This window comes from Marmota marmota, unplaced genomic scaffold (assembly GCF_001458135.2).
Source record: "Marmota marmota marmota unplaced genomic scaffold, marMar, whole genome shotgun sequence".
In the NCBI taxonomy this organism is placed as follows: Eukaryota; Metazoa; Chordata; class Mammalia; order Rodentia; family Sciuridae; genus Marmota; species Marmota marmota.
The window spans coordinates 54696957-54717576 of NW_026000174.1; the positions used below are offsets into that span (position 1 = coordinate 54696957).

Genomic DNA, 20620 nt, shown 5'->3' on the forward strand with positions numbered 1-20620 from the left:
CCTCTCTAGATCCTAAGTCTGATTAGGCCTCAGAAACAAAGAGTGGCTATGTGCCGGAGGCCTCCCGGCTTGGACCCCTGCCTGGACCAGGCCACCTGGCTTGGCTAGAAGAGCTTCTGGGCAGGTTGGGCTGGATTCTCCCTCAAGCCTGCCTCAAGTCACAGGGGAAGAGAATTAGACCAGTCCAACAGGTACTGAAGACATAGGAGGCCGGGAGGAACTGAGTCCATGGTCACACAACAAAGTCCTGGGCCAAACCTGGTCTCAGGCCCAGAGGACCAGCACAATTTCATATGCCTATACTTATCCACCTTTCCCTCTGCACACTCCTAGAACCACACCTCAGAGGTTCGGAAGACACATGGGCCCTGGCTTTTCCCCTGAGTGCTAAGGTTGAATGAGAGGAGGGGCCAGCATTAAGAATGACCACAGGGAGATCTGCAGTCCCAGTTACCTGTCACTTTATGCAAGACTTATCCTGGGCCAGAAGCCCTGCCTGCTCCCTCACATTCAACCCCCACAAGGAGTCTATGCTGAAAACTGTGGGGAGGGAATCTACCACCCCCACCCCAGCTACTGCTAGACACAAAGACCAGGGAGTGGAAACTGCAAACTCTGGGTGCTTCAGTGGCCCCTGCATCCCCCCATCTTCTTTCAGATGTACAAGGAGCTGCCATCAGTCTCCACAGTAATCATTACTCCTGTTCTCCAAAGGCTGACCCCCATCTCCCCAAGAAAGGCTTCCTGACTTCAACCAGGAGGACCCAGTCTCAGGCTGGGCTGCTCTGTTTGGATCTGCTTCACTTTTTACTGTTGGACATTGAGCTAAAGGACCCAGCCTGAGCCCCTTTCCAGGTCTCAGTGAGGCCAGGTGGAGTCCATGGAGGGGAGATTCTCTTTTCCACCCACTCTCCACACATACTGAGCATTTGGTTGGGCACCCTCTCTCAGCATCGGACCTCCAGCAGCTTGCATTCTAGGCGGGGGACAGTCTATAAATCAGCAAACAACTTCAACTTTCCCGGAGTGGCAGAAAGAAAATAAATAAAGGAATGTGGAATGAATATCTGCATTCCAGGCAGAAGGAACAGGTCAAAGGCAAGTCCTGGGGCAGGAGACTCTTAAGGAAGGAGGAGAAACTCCTGGTGCGGCACGGAATCTGGGGGAGGGGCAGGAGAGGAACAGCCAGACAATCGGGAAGGGACCAGAGGTGTTCTTATCTAACACTTGAACTCTCCTCCAGGGAGGGTCAGGCTGTGTCCTCGGATTGATTAACTGAGATGAGGCGTGTCAAACCCTTAGCACTGGGCCTGGCACCCAGTGTGCACGCAGCCAACCGTGCCTTCTTGTTCACAGTCCAGAGGGAGGGCCTAGAGCCCCTCCAGGGCCAGAGGCGAGGCTGGGTCCTGCTTCAGAGTGAAGAAGCAGAAAGAAGGGGAGGGAGGAAGAAGAGAGCCAGGCCACGGTGTCGGCCACAAATCACAACTATCTAGCAAGGGTGAGGGGTATTCGGCCCTGCGCAGAAGGCCCTCGCCAGCTCCTGGGCAGGAGATGGCCTTCAAAAGGGCGCTTAGTCCGGGTCGCTCCAGGCCGCCATTGGGCCAGCCAGCTACCTGGACTGAGGGTGCGGGGAAGAAGGCGGAGGATCCAGGTGCTCGGCGGCTTCGGGACAAGTCTCGGCAGGCCCCGCCTCCTGTCCCCAGAGCAGGTGTCGCCTACTCCGCAGCCTACCATTCCAGTCCCTTCCCTTTTACTCCAGCCGGGCTCCCGCTGGCCCTTTGATCCCGAGCCCGGGGTCACCAGCCCCTCCCCTCAGGGAGGTTAAGGGGAAGAGATGGGGCCCCAGAGCAGGGACGAGGGGGATGGGCTCAGAGCAGGTAGCGAGAACTGGGCCTTCCTGGGTGGCTGATCCCACTCGCTCCAGCACTCCCCGCCGCTGGTAGAAAACTCTGCCCAGAAAGGGGGTTCCCAGTTCTAGCGGGCTGGGGGGCCATCGGGTGGCGGGACAGGGCGGGGCCAGACCCTGGGGGTCTCCCCGCCCCTTCGAGCTCAGCCAAGCGGAGGTGAAACCTGAACCCAGGTTGGGGGCGGGGCTGGCCCGCGCCTCTCCCCTCTTCCCCGCACCCGGCCGGCAGCTGGAAGAGCTGGGCCGGGCTCCGGAGCCGCTGGAGCAGGTGAGGGCGGCGACTCCGCGCGGGAAGGACAGCCGGGCGCCCGTCGGGCCCCGCAGCGCAGTCCTGACCCTCCTCTCCTCGGTCCGCAGAGCCCGCAATGGAGCCGGCAGCCCGGGGTCGCTCCCCGCCCTGAGCACCCCGCACCAGGCCATGCTGCCCCGAGGGCGCCCCCGGGCGCTGGGGGCCGCCGCGCTGCTGCTGCTGCTGCTCCTCCTGATCGGGTTCTTTCTCTTGGGCGGGGACCCGGAGTGTGAGCGCCTCGAACCAGACGGGAGAGCTGGGGACCTGGGGTGCCCCCGATGCCCGCTCACGCCACGTGTCCCCTCAGACGGGAGGCTGCGGGGAGCTTCTGCCCTCCATGGAGACCCGCTGGCGGGCCATTGGGACCACAACCGCTCGGCCTGCGACCCGTGGCCGCAGCTGCCGCCCAAGTGCGAGGTAGGTGCCCTCGGCCTCTGGGGTTGTGACCCAAGGGGCCCCGCGCCCCGAAGGACCAGCTGGATACCTGTGGAGGAAATGACACCTGGCACTGACCAGCCAGCTGAGGGAGCCTCCAGTGCACATGTCCTCTGCTCCTGGCCTCAGTTTCCCCACTTGTGAAATACAGGGGCTGTTTGGCCGCACACCGTTCCCAAGCTCTGATGCCAGGTTGGGCTATGCCCATCAGTGGAAGCGGGGGACTCCTTATGTATGACCTGAGTGTCCCCTCCCCAGCTCTTGCACGTGGCCATCGTGTGTGCCGGACATAACTCTAGCCGAGAGGTCATCACCCTGGTGAAGTCCTTGCTCTTCTACAGGTACAGCCAGGTGTCCTTGGAGGAGGGTCAGGAGTGGGAAAGGGGAGAAAATCTCAGCAAGTCACTGGTCTTTGGGCTTCAGCTACCTCCTCTGTGGCAGGGGGATGGCATCCCCTCCTCCCGCAGGGATGGCTGCTGACTGTCCTGAGCAGGCCGTGGAAAGCCCTTTGCTCCAGGCGGAGCTACCATCTCTGAGCTCCTGGAGGTGAGGGTCGCCCCATTTTGTTTCTCCTGGGGCTTCTCAGGACTTCTCTCTGTTGATCCTGAAGGAAAAATCCACTGCACCTCCACCTGGTGACTGATGCTGTGGCCAGAAACATCCTGGAGACGCTCTTCCGCACATGGATGGTGCCTGCTCTTGGGGTCAGCTTCTACCATGCCGACCAGCTCAAGGCAGGAATCCTGCCCCCTCCTGCCCACCAGAGTCCACAGTGCTCCTTACTCCCACCGCTTGGTGATATGGGGGAGGAGAGTCCCTGTCCCCTGTCTCATCACACCTACTGAAGTTCACATCCCTCTCTTTTTTGAGGTCCTCTTCTTCCCACTGTGTCACTGACTATGTTCGGGCACCCATGGCCTCCTTCTCTGCCAGCTCATGCCCTGCCCTTCCCACCTACAGCCACAGATCTCCTGGATCCCCAACAAGCACTACTCCGGCCTCTATGGGCTAATGAAGCTAGTGCTGCCCGGTATCCTGCCCCCTGGCCTGGCCCGAGTCATTGTCCTGGACACAGATGTTACCTTCGCCTCCGACATTGCAGAACTCTGGGCGCTCTTTGCTCACTTTTCTGGTGAGAGGCCTGGGCCCTAGCCCTTCCTTGTCAGCCCCTTCCCTGGCTTGCCCAGGCCCCCCTGTGGTCTAGCCCAGAGCCCAGGTCCTCGGGCAGTCTTGGGCAGTTCCCTCATGCCCTCCCCTCCCAGACAAGCAGGTGATCGGGCTCGTGGAGAACCAGAGTGACTGGTACCTGGGCAACCTCTGGAAGAACCACAGGCCCTGGCCTGCCTTGGGCCGGGGATTTAACACAGGTGGGGATAGTGGTCGGGGAGGCAGGAGGGGTGGGCTGCTGGGCCCCAGGGGCTGGGCAGGGCACAGAAAGCTAGGAAGCCCCCAGGAAGAATAGTGCTATGGAAAACCCACTGGATGAAGAGCTGAAAACAGTTTGACGTCGGCTTCCCATGCTGGGTGACTGCGGCCAGCTCTCCTGGTCCCTCTTTTTACTCATTCATAAAATGGAAAAAGTGTGAATAACTCTGGCATCACTAAGTGTTAGATGGTGGCTGCGGGGTGCTCGGCAAGCTGTGTGGTATTCAGTACCTCGGCTCTGTCCCCAGAGGACTGGTGATTGACAGCTCAAGATTACATCTGAACTATCAAAAAACACAGTCCTGCATTAACAATGGGGATACATTCTGAGAAATGGGTTGCTAGGCAATTTTGTTGTTGCACAAACATCCCAGAGTGTACTTGCACAAATCTAGGTGGAATGGCCTATACACCCAGGCTGGGGGATGTGGTCCTAGGCAGCACACCTGTGCAGTGTGTAACTTGTGCTGAATGCTGCAGGCAGCTGTGACACAGTGGTGAGTGCTTGTGTCTTAACATAGAAAAAGTACAGTAAAAATGCCAGGCAACAGTAACTTTTCAGTTTCAAATCCTTTTTTTTTTTCTTTTTGGTACCAGGTATTGAACCCAGGTGCACTCAACCACTGAGCCACATCCCCAGCCCTTTTTATATTTTATTTAGAGACAGGGTCTTGCTAAGTTGCTTAGGTTCTTACTAAGTTGCTGAGGCTGGCCTTGAACTTGTGATCCTCCTGCCTCAGCCTCCTAGGCCTCTGGGATTACAGGGGTGCACCACCACACCCAGCCACCCCCAAATAATCTTGGGGAGAGGGACCCCTTGAATATGCCATCTGTCATTGACTATAATGCTATGCAGCACAGGATTATATCCATAAATAAAAAAAAAATCAGCATTCAGTTGGTACCTTCACAACCCCTACCCCCCAGGAACTTGTCCCTGGTGGGCATGACAGCCTCTCCCCATTGGCAGGTGTGATCCTGCTGTGGCTAGACCGGCTTCGGCAAGTGGGCTGGGAGCAGATGTGGAAGCTGACAGCTCAGAGGGAGCTCCTCACCCTGGCTGCTACCTCCCTGGCTGACCAGGTCTGGGAGAACCTTTGGGTGGGTGGGGTGGGCAGGGGGCTGAGGTGTGATGGCTGTCTCTGCCCAGGACATCTTCAATGCTGTCATCAAGGAGCACCCGGAGCTGGTGCAGCCCCTGCCCTGTGTCTGGAACGTGCAGCTGTCTGACCACACGCGGGCAGAGCACTGCTACTCTGAGGCGGCTGACCTCAAGGCGAGTGGTGCAGGGGGCTAATGGAGGTGGGGGACAAGGACGGGACTCCTGTATCCTGCCCTCATCCCCCTGCTCATACCCTCCTGGGTCTTAGGTGATCCACTGGAACTCGCCAAAGAAGGTGCGGGTGAAGAACAAGCACGCGGGATTCTTCCGCAACTTCTACCTGACCTTCTTGGGGTACGATGGGAACCTGCTGCGGAGAGAGCTCTTTGGGTGCCCCAGCCAGACCCTTCCTGAGGCTGAGCAGGTTAGAGGGAGCCACCCTCCCTGCCCTGGGGGAGGCCCGTCCCTTCCTGTTCTGGTGGATCCCAGCCTTGGCCCTTTTCTCTGCCTGCTCAGTTGCAGCGGGCCCTGGCACAGCTCGACGAGGAGGACGCCTGCTTTGAGTTCCGGCAGCAGCAGCTGACCGTGCACCGTGTGCACATCACCTTCCTGCCCCATAAACCACCACCTCCCCGGCCACACGACATCACCCTGGTGGCCCAGCTCTCCATGGACCGGTGAGGGTGCTGAAGGCAGCCCCAGGGAGTGCTTCCTGGCTGGGCCTGGGGGTTTCAGAGAGGCAGCTTTGAGTGGGTGGCAGTGAGCTGCCTGTCCCTGGACCAGGGGGTCCAGCAGTTGGCGACTCTGGTTCTGGTGGAAGGAGCTTGAGCTTCAGGTGCCTAGAACTGCCGCTTGGCAGGGTGGGATCATGGGCAGGTCCGAGTATCTCAGTTCCTTAGCTACGTTTTCTCATTTGTTAAATGAAGAAGTGCCGCTTGCGGGGTAGTTGTGAAGATGAAATAGGACTGGCTCAAATTGGAAGTGGGGGGAGGAGGTGTCCACAGCAGCTCACTTTGGGGAGGTTTTCCAGGCCCCCCTGGGCCTCTGTGCAAGAGGCTGACCTCCTGCCTCACCCCAGGCTGCAGATGCTGGAAGCACTGTGCAGGCACTGGCCGGGCCCCATGAGCCTGGCCTTGTACCTGACCGATGCAGAGGCCCAGCAGTTCCTGCATTTCGTCGAGGCCTCGCCCGTGCTCTCTGCCCGGCAGGACGTGGCTTACCATGTGGTGTACCGTGAGGGTCCTCTCTACCCTGTGAACCAGCTCCGCAATGTGGCCTTAGCCCAGGCCCTCACGCCTTACGTCTTCCTCAGTGACATTGACTTCTTGCCTGCCTACTCTCTTTACGACTACCTCAGGTGAGCCCAGAGGTTATGAGGAACTGCATTTAGGATGGATATTGCCAGGGTTGGGATCTCTGTAGAACTCCAGGCCGTGTCCTGTTCCTTTCTGGTCTCAGTGTGCTCTGCACAATGGGGTTTGTATTAGGGTGTGTCTCTGGGCTGCCATTAGAGTCAGGGAGGCTGGGACTTCTTCAAACAGAAGTCACTCTGTGTCTACTGGGGGCTCCAAGGTTAGCTGTCCTTTGAAAGGCAGGTCCTGTGGCTGAGCTTTAAGTTCTCTGAGCCCGCTCCTCCAGGGAGAGGCCCTTCCCTGCCTTCATGGGTGCTCCTCCTAGGGCCTCCATTGAGCAGCTGGAGCTGGGCAGCCGGCGGAAGGCAGCTCTGGTGGTGCCGGCGTTTGAGACCCTGCGCTACCGCTTCACCTTCCCCAGTTCCAAGGCGGAGTTGCTGGCCTTGCTGGACTCTGGCTCGCTCTACGCCTTCAGGTAGTCAGGCTGCTGCTCTGCTCAGCTGTGCCCACCCTGCACCAACGAGCTCCTAGCCTCAGCCTGGCCCCTGCCTGATCCCACTGCACAGGTACCACGAGTGGCCCCAGGGGCACGCGCCCACGGACTATGCCCGCTGGCGGGAGGCTCAGGCGCCATACCGGGTGCAATGGGCAGCTGACTATGAGCCCTATGTGGTGGTGCCACGTGACTGTCCGCGCTATGACCCTCGCTTTGTGGGCTTTGGCTGGAACAAGGTGGCCCACATTGTGGAGCTGGATGCGCAGGTGAGGAGGGTGCCTTGCTGCCTCCAGTTTCCATCTGAACAGGTCCACTCTAGCGCCTCTGCCTGGCGGCTGCCCTTTGGTCCCCTTTGGTCCCTGCCTCAGTTCTTAGGGGCTGCCTTGTAAGCCTTTCCCCAGAGCTGCAGGCTCCCGCCCAGCCTGCCCCTCGCCCTCACCTGCTGCAGGAATTTGAGCTCCTGGTGCTGCCCGAGGCCTTCACCATCCACCTGCCCCACGCACCGAGCCTCGACATCTCCCGCTTCCGCTCCAGCTCCACCTATCGCGACTGCCTCCAGGCCCTCAAGGAGGAGTTCCATCAGGACTTGTCGCGCCGCTATGGGGCTGCAGCCCTCAAATACCTCACTGCCCTGCAGCAGCCGCGAAGCCCCGCCTGAGCCGCCTGGGCTGGGCCTGCTGGGGGCTCGCCTAAGCACTCACACACTCTCTGAAGACACCAGGGATGCTGCCACTCTGCCCCCAGCTGCCCTCCCACCGTCTCTGCTATTTAAATTATTTAAGGACTCTGTGGGCGTGGCTCGGGTGGAACGCTGCTGATCCTGGGTGCCTCCCCTGCCTGCCTTTGCCCCAGCTGGTTTGGGGCTGGCTCCCCTGCCCTCAATTGTACATCACTTTTTCATAAGTAAAGTTTGAAAAGGTTCTTTTCATGTTCCTTTTGATTTGGGGGATCAAGGGCTCTCCAGGGTCTGAGGGCATCCGTGGACAAGGGGGTGCTCCCTGGGTACTGTCACAGCATGGCCAGAGAGGCCTGGGGCGGGCAGCAGTGCAGCTGGGTCCCACCCAGGCAGTGAGAGTTCCCGGGAGGGCAGAGGCTGGAATTTGAGTGGGTCTTGAGTTTGTGAGCCCTGCCCTTCCTTTACAAGCCACCCTTCCCCAGCCCAAACCCAATACCATGAGGCCGAGAGACTTTATTTGGCTTTATTTAGTAAAATGTTAAAATAAATAAATACAAATTGATCAGCTGCTCTGTTTCCCCCCACCCCCTCAAAACAAAAATCAAACAAACAAAAACAAAAACTTTGAAGCACAAAACTCCAAATACAAGTTCTACCAAGACTGAAATCACAAAGGGCATGGACAAGAGACAGGATTGGGGTCTGGCTGGCTCTCCTCTGCGCGCGCGCTTGCTGACCTCTGGCCTGTCTGTCCCGCCCTGCCTGACTGCAGCTCACACTGGGCTGAGAGGCGGGGAGGCTGGAGACAGGCATAGGGCTCAACAGCTGTGTGGGGTGGGGGTCCTCAGGGAGGAAGAGCCTTGGGAGAGGGGGTGCCAAGTGGAGTTTGTGAGCCCTGCCCTTCCTTTACAAGCCTGGCTCTCTGGTGGGGTAACCCCAGCTTCCTCCCCTTCCCCTGGTGGGAGGGCCCGTGGAGTCTTCCCAGGGGCCACCACTCCCTTCCTGGAGAGGAGCTGACGGGGGGCACAGGGGGTAAGCCCGTGGGAATGGGGCTCCTGTTTCCTGCCAAGGGTGCTGGCTGAGGGGTGGGGTGCGGTCCAGTCACTTACACAGCCTCGCTGCCTCCATCCACAGAAGCCATGGGAGTGGAGAACCTAGGACCTGGAAAATGTGCCCTGGCCCTATCCATCCTGGCACCCCAGGAGCCTTCTGCCCCTGGGTGAAAGTCTCCTGAATTCAGCCCTTTAGATAAATAAGGACCACACCCAAGGAGGGAGAGAAGGTAAGAGACCACTTAAGAGTGTGTGAGCAGCGGCCTTAGTGATGAGAGCGCCCAAAGGGGCTCCGATGGCCCGAGAGAGGAAGCATCAGGGGTGGCGCAGAGGCAGCTAGCTGACCGTGTGGAGACTGAGGCGTCTGGCAAGATGGCACTCTGGGGAGGTGCTGTGTGCCAAGTGCACCAGTTCATACTACCTCCTGCCTGGGCCAAGCAGCAGCAGGGAGAGGGGCAGGCCTGCAGGGAACTGGGCACCCAGAAGGTGCCCTCTGCAGGTGCCCTGGGCACATCGCAGGCTCCAGAGACAACCCTCACACAGGCACGGCCCTCCCAGGGCCCGTCCCTAGCTGAGTCCTCTGGTCAGGCACCACCAGCAGCTTGTCCCAAAGGGCCTGATAAGGAAGAACTTGGGGCTGGATGAGCTCACCAAGGCCAGACAAGACCCAGCAGGCTTCAGAAAGCAAAAGGACCTGCAGGCGCCAAGAATGCAAAAGGTGGGGAAGCAGCAGCACGACCTCACTGCCTCCAGGACTGCGGCTGGTCAGGGACAGGAAACCCCAGGCCAGAGCCCTCTGATGTGACTGTAAAGCTAGCTGGGCACTATGTGGATGTCAGAGCAGCTAAATCCTGGGGCAGGAGAAGCAGAGGAAGGAGGAGGAGGCAGAGCAGCTCAGATGGGGCTGGTATGTCCCAGGTGGTCACAGGCACCTCTGTCTGGGGGCCAGAGAGTAGTTCTTTCCTTGGCATGACTCTGAAGACCGAGTGACCAGACCCTTTCAGTTCAGCAGCATTTGGGAGTTTGAGACCAGAATGGAGGCTGTGGCAGGTTGCGATCTGGACTACACAGCTGACCCACTGAACTCCAGGAAAAAGCCACCTCCCAGCTTTAAGGTGAGGTCAGAAGGCAGGCGACACTGATCACAGCAGCAGGCAAAACACTGGTCAGTTCTTGGCCTGGCCCCTTGGCCTGTGATTCCTCAGGCAGCTCTCCTCAAAGCAAAGTTGATGATGACTTCCCAATTGCTTTCCACAAAAGGAAATGGGCCTAGACAAGTTGAGTGGGAGAGCCGAGGCAGGGCGGATAGCCTACCGCTAGTCTCTGATCCTCCGCCAAGGATTCCTCCAACTAGTCCAGGCAGCTTCCAAGCTCCCTGACTAGACATAGCACCTTGGTTTCTGCATGAAAAGGGGGCTCTTCTCTGTTTCCCTCAACCAACCTGGCATCCAAGGCCTGACCCTGAGACCTTGAAGTTGGACAGTTTCCTCTCCTGACACCCTGGAAAGATGAATGAAGTGGCTGGTATGGATGAGACTCAAATTCACTCTAAGAAGCATCTCTTCTCTGCTGCCCTTGCTTTCAGGATCTAACTCTGTCTCTCTGGGCCCAGCTAGGTGAGGGAGAAGTGAAAAGGGCCTTTTCTGCCACTCCTAGATTCCAGCATCACAAGGTCTGGGGTGGGCTCAGAAGAGACTGTTGCAGGGTCAGGGCAGAGCCTCTGCCTCTGTCCCTTCAGCTTGGGACACACCAGACACAAAGGTCTTCAGAAAAAGCATGCATACACAATTTCTCACCGGCATGATGAGAGAGATGATCTCAGTCTTTCAGAGAGCTGGTTTTCCAAGAAAGAGAGGACACAACAGGCCAAGCAAAGTGAGCACAGCGATTCTAGCCCAGGGTCACCCAGGAGGCTTGTGGGTGGGGGGAGTGGAGCAAACTGTCTGGTGCCTGGAGCCAGCAGGCAGAGGAAGTGGCTGGAGCTTCAGACCTCTCTTCAAAAGCAAGACAGACTTGAAGGCCATCGGGCTCTGTCTCAGAGACACATGCTCCCACAAGACATCTCCCTCCTCCTTTGTTCTCTCTAAGCACCAAGGGCTGATGCAGCCAGCCTGCACCCCTGTACCCTTCCTGAGGCCAGGGTACAGGGGTACCAAGGAGCCTCAATGGCCTTTCCCCTCAGAGGTGCCCCCCAGGCACTCGTAATGCTGGTGGCTGAAAGACTGAGAGCAGCACCAAAGGAAGAGGTCTTATTAGGCACCAGCCTGTGCTCTAGCGAAATCCGAGGAGACCATGGGAAGGGCCTACACCATGCACACTCCATCTGGGCTTCAGAAACAGGAGGCAAGACCCTGCACCAGGAAGAGAGGACAGTCTTTTCTGAGAAGGGGAAGGGGGTGGGGAAAGCCCCACCCAGCCCTTCATGGAGACTGGCCACCAGTCTAGAGACACAAACACAGCAAAATGTCATAATGATCAGCAGGTTCTGTGCTAAAAAATTATAACTACACGGCGTTTCTCCAGTTCTGACACCTTTTTAATAGAAATCACTGTTTTTAGGAAACAAATAGCACTTTTGTAATTTTTTTTACAATGTTTCTTACCTTGATCTTAATTTAAGTAACACTAGGAAGACCTCAATATCTTTTATTTTCCTTTTTAATTTAAAAAAAAAGTTGTTGTTGTTTTCCCCAGATACAAAGATTTTTGCCCTTGCATAAAAAAACAGTGCCCGAACGATGACACAAGGACTCACACAGACTCACAGGACCTCACCGACACTATGGTTCCTATTCTACCATGCAAGGTCTCGACTACCCTTAATTGGACTGTCAGCCTGAAAAACAGCTTTTCTATTCCTTATTTTAGTTTTTGTTACAAAAAAAGTAAAATAAACAACAAAATAAAACTTTGTTTAAAGGAAAAAAAGAACAAAAATTAAAAAAAAATTAAAAAAAAAAGAGGAAAGAAATGTCTCCATTCGATTCTCACACCTGGGTCGCGTGCTGCTTCACTCAGGATCTGCTCTTCTCATAAATATAGAAAAGGGATGGAGCTTGTTTTCAAGTAAAATCACTGATTCACCTTTTTTTCTTTGCTGGACCACACACACACACCCTTCTTCCCTGCCTCGGGCAAGGTCAGCATGCCCCTGGCTGGGCTTGCCTTGGTCTCCAGAGGGACTGAGGGGGTCGACTGAGGGGGTCGCCCGTGGGATGTGGATGCACCAGACAGGGAGGAGGGAGTGGGGGTGGGGAGCGCAGGAGCGGGCTGGGAGGGGAGCCAGTGGCTGCTGGGCGTCCGTGTGTCTCTCCTTCACTAGCCCCCCAGACAATGTTAAATACTGCTAATCTGATATACTTTCCCACCCCTTGCTCCCTCCCGGCCCCTCCCCCTTCCCTTCTCTGGGCACTGGGTTGATTAAATCTCGATTTCCATTTTTTTGGTTTGATAGTAGTGAAAGTTTAGAAACAGGAAAGCCCACACACTCTTTGGACTTGTCTTCTCTACCTAGACAAACGGCTCGGCAAATAAGGATCTGAAACCTGCTCTCCTCCCTCCGCCCATCCCTGCTCCCCACCCAACAAAACAAAAACAAACCCATCGTGGCTGTGGAGGCTGCTGCAGGCACACACTGGTGTATAATAGAGAGAGTAAATATATTATTTCACTTGGCATGGTGCTGGCAAAGAACCTCCAGCTGGCACTATTTCATGTAACGTGGTCCAATCTTCGCGTGTACACACAGAATAAGAAGGATCAATTGGCAAACTCGGGTGCCACCTGGCACAAGCATCTTCCCTCTCTCTGGAACCAAAGAACCAAAAGAATCCTGTACTTTCCAGAAGAAATCCGGCTTTGCTTTTCTAGAGTCTTCAGTGTTGTTTTTCTCCTTGCCGCCGGGATCCCGTGGCTTCTCGTGAGGGCTCTGTTATTTAGTCTCTTCCCCCTGGCTACAGTTCGCTGTGCAGCTCTGGGAGGAGGGGGAAGGGGCCGGTGTGGAGGTGGTGGCGCTGGCAGGGGGGGTGCAGTCCGGGCCATTGGAGATGGCCCCCACAGCGGCCTCAGAGTCCACAGGTCTGGAGAGGTCGATGCCGTGGATGAGGCGGATCAGCTGTTTTACCTTCTCCAGGGAGCTGTGCATCTCCTTCTGCCGGGCGAGGATGGCGTTCTTCATTTCCATGCATTTCTGCAGCAAATGAGAACAGGGGGCACTGAGCATCTTGCTTTTCTAAGGGGTCTAGAAGCCCCAGAAGGGGGAAGCCTGCCCAATAAAAGAACCCCTGGGACTGTTGTGTAGCCCCTAGAACTTGTTCTGTTCTACCTGGTGTGGGCAGCGGCTGCCTACGGAGAGGCGGGCGAGAGGTGGACAGGCGAGTGGGCTGAATGCCAGCATCCACTCGATAGGAGCCTTAACTAGACTTCACTCCCACCATGACACTATGAAATCAAAGTCATAAAAAAATTTCCCACAGGTGCTGTAAAGCTGGCCTGGGCAGGTGTTGGTGGCCTTTGTCATGCTGAGGGTGGCCTTCAGGACCGGGCTGAGCTCTCTAGGGTAGAAAACAAGACAGTGTTGTGTGGTTCACGTAGAGGGCCTATGGAGCATCGCCTAGTCAGTAAGAGTTTAGAGACACACTGGTGCTGTTTAGGCGCACCCGAGGCCCAAGGACTAGGACCATTAGGACTCCTCCTTGCGTACTTAGGGACTTGTAGTCTTTCTCCCTTTAGTCCTTGGCCTTCCCCAATGCTGGATTCTGCTGTAGGCAGGGAAAGAGGTATTGAACCTGACGCCACAGGTAGGTACTGTGGTATGAATGGTGTGGAAGAGGGAGTGAGTGAAGGGCCAGCTGAGGTGACCAGCAGGAGTCACATGGAGGGTCAGGTGAGGCTCTACCCTCCTTCCCCTCACTGTCAGAAGCATGCAGGGTGGTGGCGCTACTGTCATAGTTGCTGCTACTTATTCCTTCAGCATGGAGACTGAAAAATCCTCGCAGGTTAAAATTCAAGAGGACGCTCCAGGGCCAGGCTGGGCACCGCAGGCCAGCTGGCCGCCCAGGCCCAGGGCTGAGCTCTAACTGGAAGACCAGCTTCACTTCACACCTGCAGAGTTAATCACGTTAACAAACGGAAGGACCTGAACCAGCCCTTGGGTCCAAGTGTCCTGTCAGGTACACGGAAGGGTCCACACCTGTGCATCTGAGTCACTGCCGGCAGGAGGGGGACTTACACTTATAGAATTGCTGAGTTGTTTCACCTTCTGCTCTAATTGTTCTCGTTCTTGTTTTAAATCTGAACTCCATTTAAGTAATTTCTGTTTCTCTTCTTCTTTAGCTGAGAAAAAAATAAATAGAAACAATGAACACTTTATAATAATGAACTCTTTGAAAAGGCCACTGGGCTCAGAGCTTGCTGAAGAAGATATTTTCCCCAAAGTGCCCCCTAGTCTCACAGCTAGAGCACACTACCTGCCCACCTGGACTTTTCCTTGTTCTACGTCCAGGAGGGCTAAGAAGGTTGTCTGTGGCATCATACTTTGCACTTTCCACTTCATTTAATAAAAGGTTTTCGTATTTAATTTTACTTGAGAAAACAAACAAAAAGTACTGCCTCCCACCTTCTTTAAAGAAGGTGGGCCTTACCAAACAAGGAGTATGAGTAAACTTTACCTGCTTTGTAGGCAATATAGGAATGGACAATTGCTAAAGTTCCGGGCCACGGAATTGCTTCTTCCTTCTTCAGCATCTGAAAAGAATTTAAGAGTCTTACCTTGAGAAGGAGACAGAAATACACATCCTCCAGGTAAACGCACACAATAGGGTCTGTGGCTACTGGCAGACAAAATCCAGGAAGGATTTACAGAAGCACTGTTGCAAAACCCTGGTCTAGAGTTTCTGGACTATGAAGTTCCGAAGTTAGCTTTGCAGAATGAGGCTTGAAGGTGGCAAGAGCCAACATACATGCGCCTAGGCTTTAGGAGGAGGCTGGCACTTGGCTGAGCATTCTTTTCACATGAGCCAAAATGATCCCACCCCACTTTCAACAGCTGGGACACCAGCATAAAAGCTGTTCATGAGCATGGCAGCCGTCAAGGGGGTTTGTTCTAGATCTGATGTGGGCTGCCTTTTTCAATTTTATACATCCCTCAAAGACATCTTAACTAAGGACATTAAATATTGGTTCCAAGTACTCAAGTATAATCTAGACCCTGTGTAGAAGATTATCAGAGGGTCACAAAGGCAGAGAGGGTGGCTCCTCTATGCTGCAAACAGTGGGACAAGAGCCAAGAGTAAAGCTAGAACCTCCCAAATCAGGGTTTTCAGAAGAACTGAGCAGAATCCTGATGCATTCTGGGCTTGTTTATTATTTATAACTTCCTTACTACCAAAAGACTCAAGATGGCTTATAATAAATTTTTTTTTAATAAAGACATAAAGATGCCTGAGAAAATGAGACCAGGAAGAAAACAAGGGAAGGAAGAGACTAGGTCAGTTACTAGTATGTGTGCCTGTGAAGTCTGCAATAACAAGACAGCACTTTACAGTGAGTTCTCTAAGGCTGATGACAACAGAGTTTAGGATGGAGAACCTCTGAGGAAATGAGGTGTCTCCTGAGCGCTGTGCCATGAAATGGGGAGGAGTAACCAGCAGAAAGAAGAGAACCCTGTTACTAGGATTAGAGGGGAAAGGCATTCCCGACGGCACCGTCCTCTCCCCTTGGCCCTGAACTGTTACCTGGTCCTGACATCTTGGACAGATCCACATGCCCTTGGGAATTGTTTTCAGAGGTGGGTCTAAGCAGTCCAGGTGATACACACGGGAACATGTGTCGCACATCAGCAACTGGCCACTTTTTCTGCAAACACTGCAAAAATCCTCATGGATATCACCCTATGAAGTTGAGAGGAAAGGTAAGAAAAAGGACAAAAAAGGTAAATTTTTCATGTTAACATGTACTCTCTGGATGCATATCAATGTCTTAGGACAAGGTGTTGACACAGCACAGTGCCTGCCCCTCCAACACTTTAGTGCTTAAGAAAAGTCGGAACTGCCAATGGTATAAGTCTGCAACCGCTCCACATGGCTGAGGTTCCCTAGGTGGGGACAGTATTCTCAATTTTAGAAATTAGAGTTTACAGGAAGTTCTGTAGTTGGCTAGGCCAAAATTGTAAGTGACAGCTCAGCATTGAGTCCAGGAACCCACAAGTCAGAAATTTTACAGGCACTGAAATCCAATCACCAAAGTGTCTCACAATATGATACAAACAATCTCAATTACCTACCATTTTGGCAAGAAGGATTGGGAAAGAGACAAGAAATTTTTACTGAACTCCTAGATTATTCAGGAGGAGAATATAGTAAAAGTCCAAATGGGAAAAGACTGAGTCATGAGTAAATTAAACTCATCAGCTTCCTAATATGAAGAATTTAAGAAGCGAAAGCAATGATTGACCACATTCTCAATCAATCAATCTCTCTCTCTCTCTCTCTCTCTCTCTCTCTCTCTCTCTCCCCTCCCTCCCTCCCTCCCTCCGGTACTGGAGTGCTTTACCACTGAACTATATACCCAAACCTTTTCATTTTTTATCCTGAGACAGGATTTTGCCAAGTTGCTGAGGCTGGCCTTGAACTTGCAATCTTCCTCCCTTAGCCTCCTGAGTAGCTGCAATTATAGGTGTGCACCACAGTGCCCAGCTTGACCCTGCTCCCTTAAAAGCCAGTATTTTGCATTCGCTATTCAATGGACCATTCTATTGTGGGAGTCTTTATTCCTCCCTATAAAATACTTCACCAGATGGAAAAAGACAAGCAGCCCTAGTCCTCTCTGGCCCTTCATTGTGACAGTTTTAGTACTCAGGAGAGTCTGCTGGAGCCCGATGAACAGAAGGCACCATCAGAAAAGCAGCAGATCTATTTAAAATTTGAAGAGGAGAACACGGGGAGAGAAAAAGAGAGTTCTTAAAGAGGTGTTCTTCAGCAAGCCAATGCTCAGCCTGTTCTCTGGACAGGATTAATGCTACTGATAATTGGAATGCCAGGGAATGGAAAACTGAAGGGCCAAGGCAGAGGTTACTCAGCAAGTTAGTACCGCTTTAAGATTTCTTGGCTATTCTGCTAAGGCATAAATACAGAACTTTTGTACAGGAAGCAATGATACAGAGAACAATGCCTAGTCCCTCCTTTTATGATCTAACCTGTCCATCACCACACCATCGAAGGAATGCATCTTCACGGACCTACCATTTAGGACACTTTCTCTGTAATTCACTAGGGTTTATCTGGTAGCCCAGGAAAACGTTATAATATATACCATAGTGTAGTCAGATTTTATTCTTTCTTAATAAGAAAAAGGTTACCTCTGGGCAGTAAGAAAGATACTCAGTACCTGTGCAAAAATATTATATGAGGCGTGCAGCCTGAGTTTAAGTGTGACCCTGGGAAGGTCACTGTGGGTCTCCAAGCTGAGCTTGGCCATCACCATGCTGAACATTGTCAGTTGTTGTACCCATTTGAAGAGAGCCCTGGCTCTCTCTTGCATTGACATTTAAACACTTTTCCCATTTTACTCTGGGCCCCCACAGAAGCTGCACCCATGGGTTAACCATGATTTTCTTCCTTCATTTCTAATATCAGGCCGAGGGGTGTTTTTCTCCTCTGGAAAGTTCATTTTTCTTGACCTTTGGCCCCAGTTGTAAGTCTGCATCTTTATGAAATCCATAACAAATGTATGCAGAATGAGGTGGTGCACTCTTGTAATCCCAGCGACTAGGGAGGCTGAGACAGGAGAATTCCAAGTTTGGGGTCACTTCAGGCAATTTATTGGGACCCTGTCTTAAAATAAATTTAAAAAGGGTTAGGGATGTAGCTCAGTGTTAGTGTGCTTGCCTAGCATGTGTGAGGCTCTGGAGAGAGTCACTCAAAAGTTTTTAAAAAGACTGTTTTACATGAACCATAGATAAAATTATCAGTGGTGAAGTGAGATAAACTGGACATCCTACTCAGGGGGACTTGTTAGGGAAATGGAGTTCTGCCCACTCTTCTTTGCTCCTGAGTAAGGAGAATACCACAAAGTAGAAGGCAGAGAGTACAGAAAATAAAAGTTTCTTTCAAGCTTCTAAAGAAAGATAATTTCCTATCTTATTTACATATCCTAAAGCAGTAGTTCTTTATATTTTTGGTGTCAGGATTCCTTTATACTCTAAAATCACTGAGAACCCCAGAGAGCTTTAGGTTATGTGAATTATATTTACTGATATTATTGTACTAGAAGCTTTAAAATGTTTAACTTTGAAATAATTTCAGAATCACAGAAAGTTAGAAAAACAATATATTGAAAAATTCAAAAGCTCAAGAATTCACAAGTATGTACTCTATTGGCTGTTACATCATACATTGTACAGTATCTGTAAAACTTCACTGTGCAGGACTGAGAAAATAAGAGAAGAAATGGCAAGTGTTGTTTCAGTAGCATAAAGAAAATAAGTTTTTGGTTTCATAAGCCCCTGAAAGAGGGACCCTAGACAACACTTTGAGAACTGCTATCCAGTATAAATTAATGTAAATGCCAAGGCACTAAAACAACACAGAGTAAGTTCTTCGCCTGAAGAGAGTGGTGAAGTCCCAGGAAGGCACTGTCCTGGGGTCAAAAGGCTCAGCTTTGGTGACTGATCAAATTTACCATAACCAAAAAGCAGGCTGAAAGACAACTGACTCACGATTCTTTGCTGGGAACTGAGGACATGTTTTCAGGAAACATGCTGTCTCTATCAACTTCATTGAGTGCTAAAAAATTTTATAATTATGTCAACATATCTTCCTTCTCATAAAATGATGATAGCAGCAACAAGGTACATCCTGAGGATTAGTGTCTGGCTGGGTCTTGTATTACTAAGTCCTTCTAGATGGTTATTGATCCCCAGGAAATGCTTGCCTCTCAACCGTTATTGTTTAATTAATGTTGTTGAGGCTCACGCTACCCAGCAGCAAACACACAGAACCCTGTGTGTTGATTTTGATCACTGCTGCTGTGGGGATACTGTAAAAGCAGAAGTCAATTATCTTTTTTTTTTTTTTTTAAATCTATTCCACTGGGTTTAACTTAGGAAGTAGTGAACATATTTAGTGGTTTTAGAAAAGCTTTATTTTACTTTTAGATTTCTGAAAAGAACAATGTTTGCATTTTAAGATGAAACCTGGCAGAAGGTTTTTAGTTTGTGATTTGACCTAAGTGTATCCTTTGGGTCTAGTCTCTCAAAGAAAACCATGAATGCTCTCAACCAAACAACCCAATCTAGCATTTGTGCACCAACCCAGAGGGAAGGCTACACCAAGAAGCCAACGAGCTGGTGGTCCCTTTGGCAGTACTTTGAGGAAGAGCTGGGATAAACTTTGGTGCCAGAAAATGCGGTTTCTGGCAGGGACTCTTGGTACTCATTAATAGGACGGTTAGAAAATCTGTATCAAAAAAAAAAAAAAAAAAAAAAAAAGAACCTAATTGGAAAACTAAAAAAAAAAAAAGAAAATCTGTATCAATTACTAATGCCGATAGTGCTGCATGAAATGCTCAGCCTTATGCAGGGAAGGGAATGTGTCAGAAAACAGAACTCCCTAAGTCCCCAGTTCTCCAAGGACAACACTTAGTTTGTCAATCCTGGAATTTTAACTCAGAATGTTTCACATACTACTCTCTTGGAGAGGGGTGTGCCATTAGTAAGTTCTGAAACCTTCATGTCCAAAGAACATGTTGAACGTGGTCAACAACAGTCTGTAATTTACAAAAGTACTGTACACATACAAAATTAAATTCTTGGCTTTTCTCCTTAAACCTGTTCCTCTCATCATCTTCAGTAAATGGTAGCTCCAGCCTTCTAGTTGGATGCATCTTGACTATTCCGTTTTGCTCACACCCCACATTCAATCCTGCTGGCTCTTCAGCACCTCTGCAGACTTGGTCACCTTTCTCCATCTCTACATACACCATGCTACCAGGCCAAGCCACCACCATCATCTCTCTCCTAGAGGACTGCAAGGGCCACCTAACTGGTCTTCCTATTCCAACTCATTCTCCCCAGAGTCCCTTCTCCTTATCTTAAGACATAACACTCCTTCTAACAATCAAAGCTAATTTTACAAATACCTTAAAAAACAGTAAATGTAGGCAAGAACCATCAAAGGATGCTAAAGTCATTGGGAACAGTTTGTTGGTTACCTGGATGTTTACTATTTATATAGACTCAAGGCTATTTCCACCAGAAGGAAAAGGGACATTTACAAGTAAAAAATTTAATAAAACTATCTCAGGCGAGGAAAGTTAACATCACCAATAACAGGACAGGTTGACAATATGTGCCTCCATTGTGATGATGCACTGAGAAGGACCCATCATCACTTAGTCTTCCTGAAAAAATGTATACCTTCAATCTATAAAGGGATTAGATTATCCAAATGGAGAAACACTCTACATAGCAACTGGCGTATCTTTCAAAAAATTCTGATATTAATGAAAGACAAAGAAAGACTAAAAACCTGTCAGAATCAAGGAGACTGAGGAGATAATACCCTTTCTATAAATGAAAGGAATAATGTTGGATTGGACCCTGGAGCAAAAAAAAGGTATGAAGGCAATTATTGGGACATTTAGAGAAATCTGAATATGAAATATATATGTACACTAAAGTTTTCATCGATGTTAAATTCCTTTAATTTGATAAATACATCATGGCCACGTAACAGACCACCTTTGTTCTTAGGAGATATTCACTGAAATATATCTTTTGAGGTGAAGACAGTCTGTCACTTCTAGACCAGCTCAGCAAAAACAGTATGAGAGAGAGAGAGAGAGAGAGAGAGAGAGAGAGAGAGAGAGAGAGAGATTGAATTAGAATAAT

General features: G+C 51.5%; 2 protein-coding genes across 31 annotated transcripts in view; one reads left to right on the forward strand and one right to left on the reverse strand.

Moving 5' to 3' along the window:
• The first annotated feature begins 1249 nt into the window (after positions 1-1249).
• Large2 (LARGE xylosyl- and glucuronyltransferase 2) lies at positions 1250-7926 on the forward strand. 6 transcript variants are annotated; one of them, XM_015477820.2, is made up of 15 exons: positions 1260-2174; positions 2264-2424; positions 2503-2612; positions 2889-2971; positions 3241-3364; positions 3591-3762; positions 3893-3997; positions 5026-5138; positions 5206-5331; positions 5426-5581; positions 5674-5834; positions 6236-6514; positions 6851-6984; positions 7076-7271; positions 7454-7926. In XM_015477820.2, the coding sequence occupies exons 2-15, from the start codon at positions 2325-2327 to the stop codon at positions 7821-7823; spliced, it is 2229 nt and encodes a 742-aa protein (XP_015333306.1). In that variant the 5' UTR covers positions 1260-2174; positions 2264-2324; the 3' UTR covers positions 7824-7926. The 6 variants fall into 6 exon arrangements, with proteins under 6 accessions (XP_015333307.1, XP_015333309.1, XP_015333305.1 ...); XM_015477819.2 differs by having other exon boundaries at positions 1258-2174; positions 2264-2612; XM_015477822.2 differs by having other exon boundaries at positions 2264-2612; positions 6835-6984.
• Positions 7927-8186: 260 nt separating this feature from the next.
• Phf21a (PHD finger protein 21A) overlaps positions 8187-20620 on the reverse strand; it is a 188905-nt gene continuing 176471 nt past the window's right edge. For all 25 annotated transcript variants that reach the window (XM_048788674.1, XM_048788673.1, XM_048788671.1 and 22 more), the window contains 4 exons: positions 15468-15623; positions 14403-14478; positions 13964-14067; positions 8187-12922 (listed from right to left, as the gene is read on the reverse strand). In XM_048788674.1, the coding sequence (XP_048644631.1) occupies positions 12665-12922; positions 13964-14067; positions 14403-14478; positions 15468-15623 (594 nt within the window). In that variant the 3' untranslated portion in view covers positions 8187-12664. The remainder of the gene's footprint in view (positions 12923-13963; positions 14068-14402; positions 14479-15467; positions 15624-20620) is intronic.

Bases quoted from the DNA above. Each gene is read 5' to 3' on its own strand.
- Large2 (XM_015477819.2), top strand. From the start codon at position 2,325: ATGCTGCCCCGAGGGCGCCCCCGGGCGCTGGGGGCCGCCGCGCTGCTG. The intron at 3,998-5,025 runs GTGGGGATAGTG...CCCCATTGGCAG, and splicing joins GGGCCGGGGATTTAACACAG to GTGTGATCCTGCTGTGGCTA. The intron at 5,139-5,205 runs GTCTGGGAGAAC...GTCTCTGCCCAG, and splicing joins CTACCTCCCTGGCTGACCAG to GACATCTTCAATGCTGTCAT.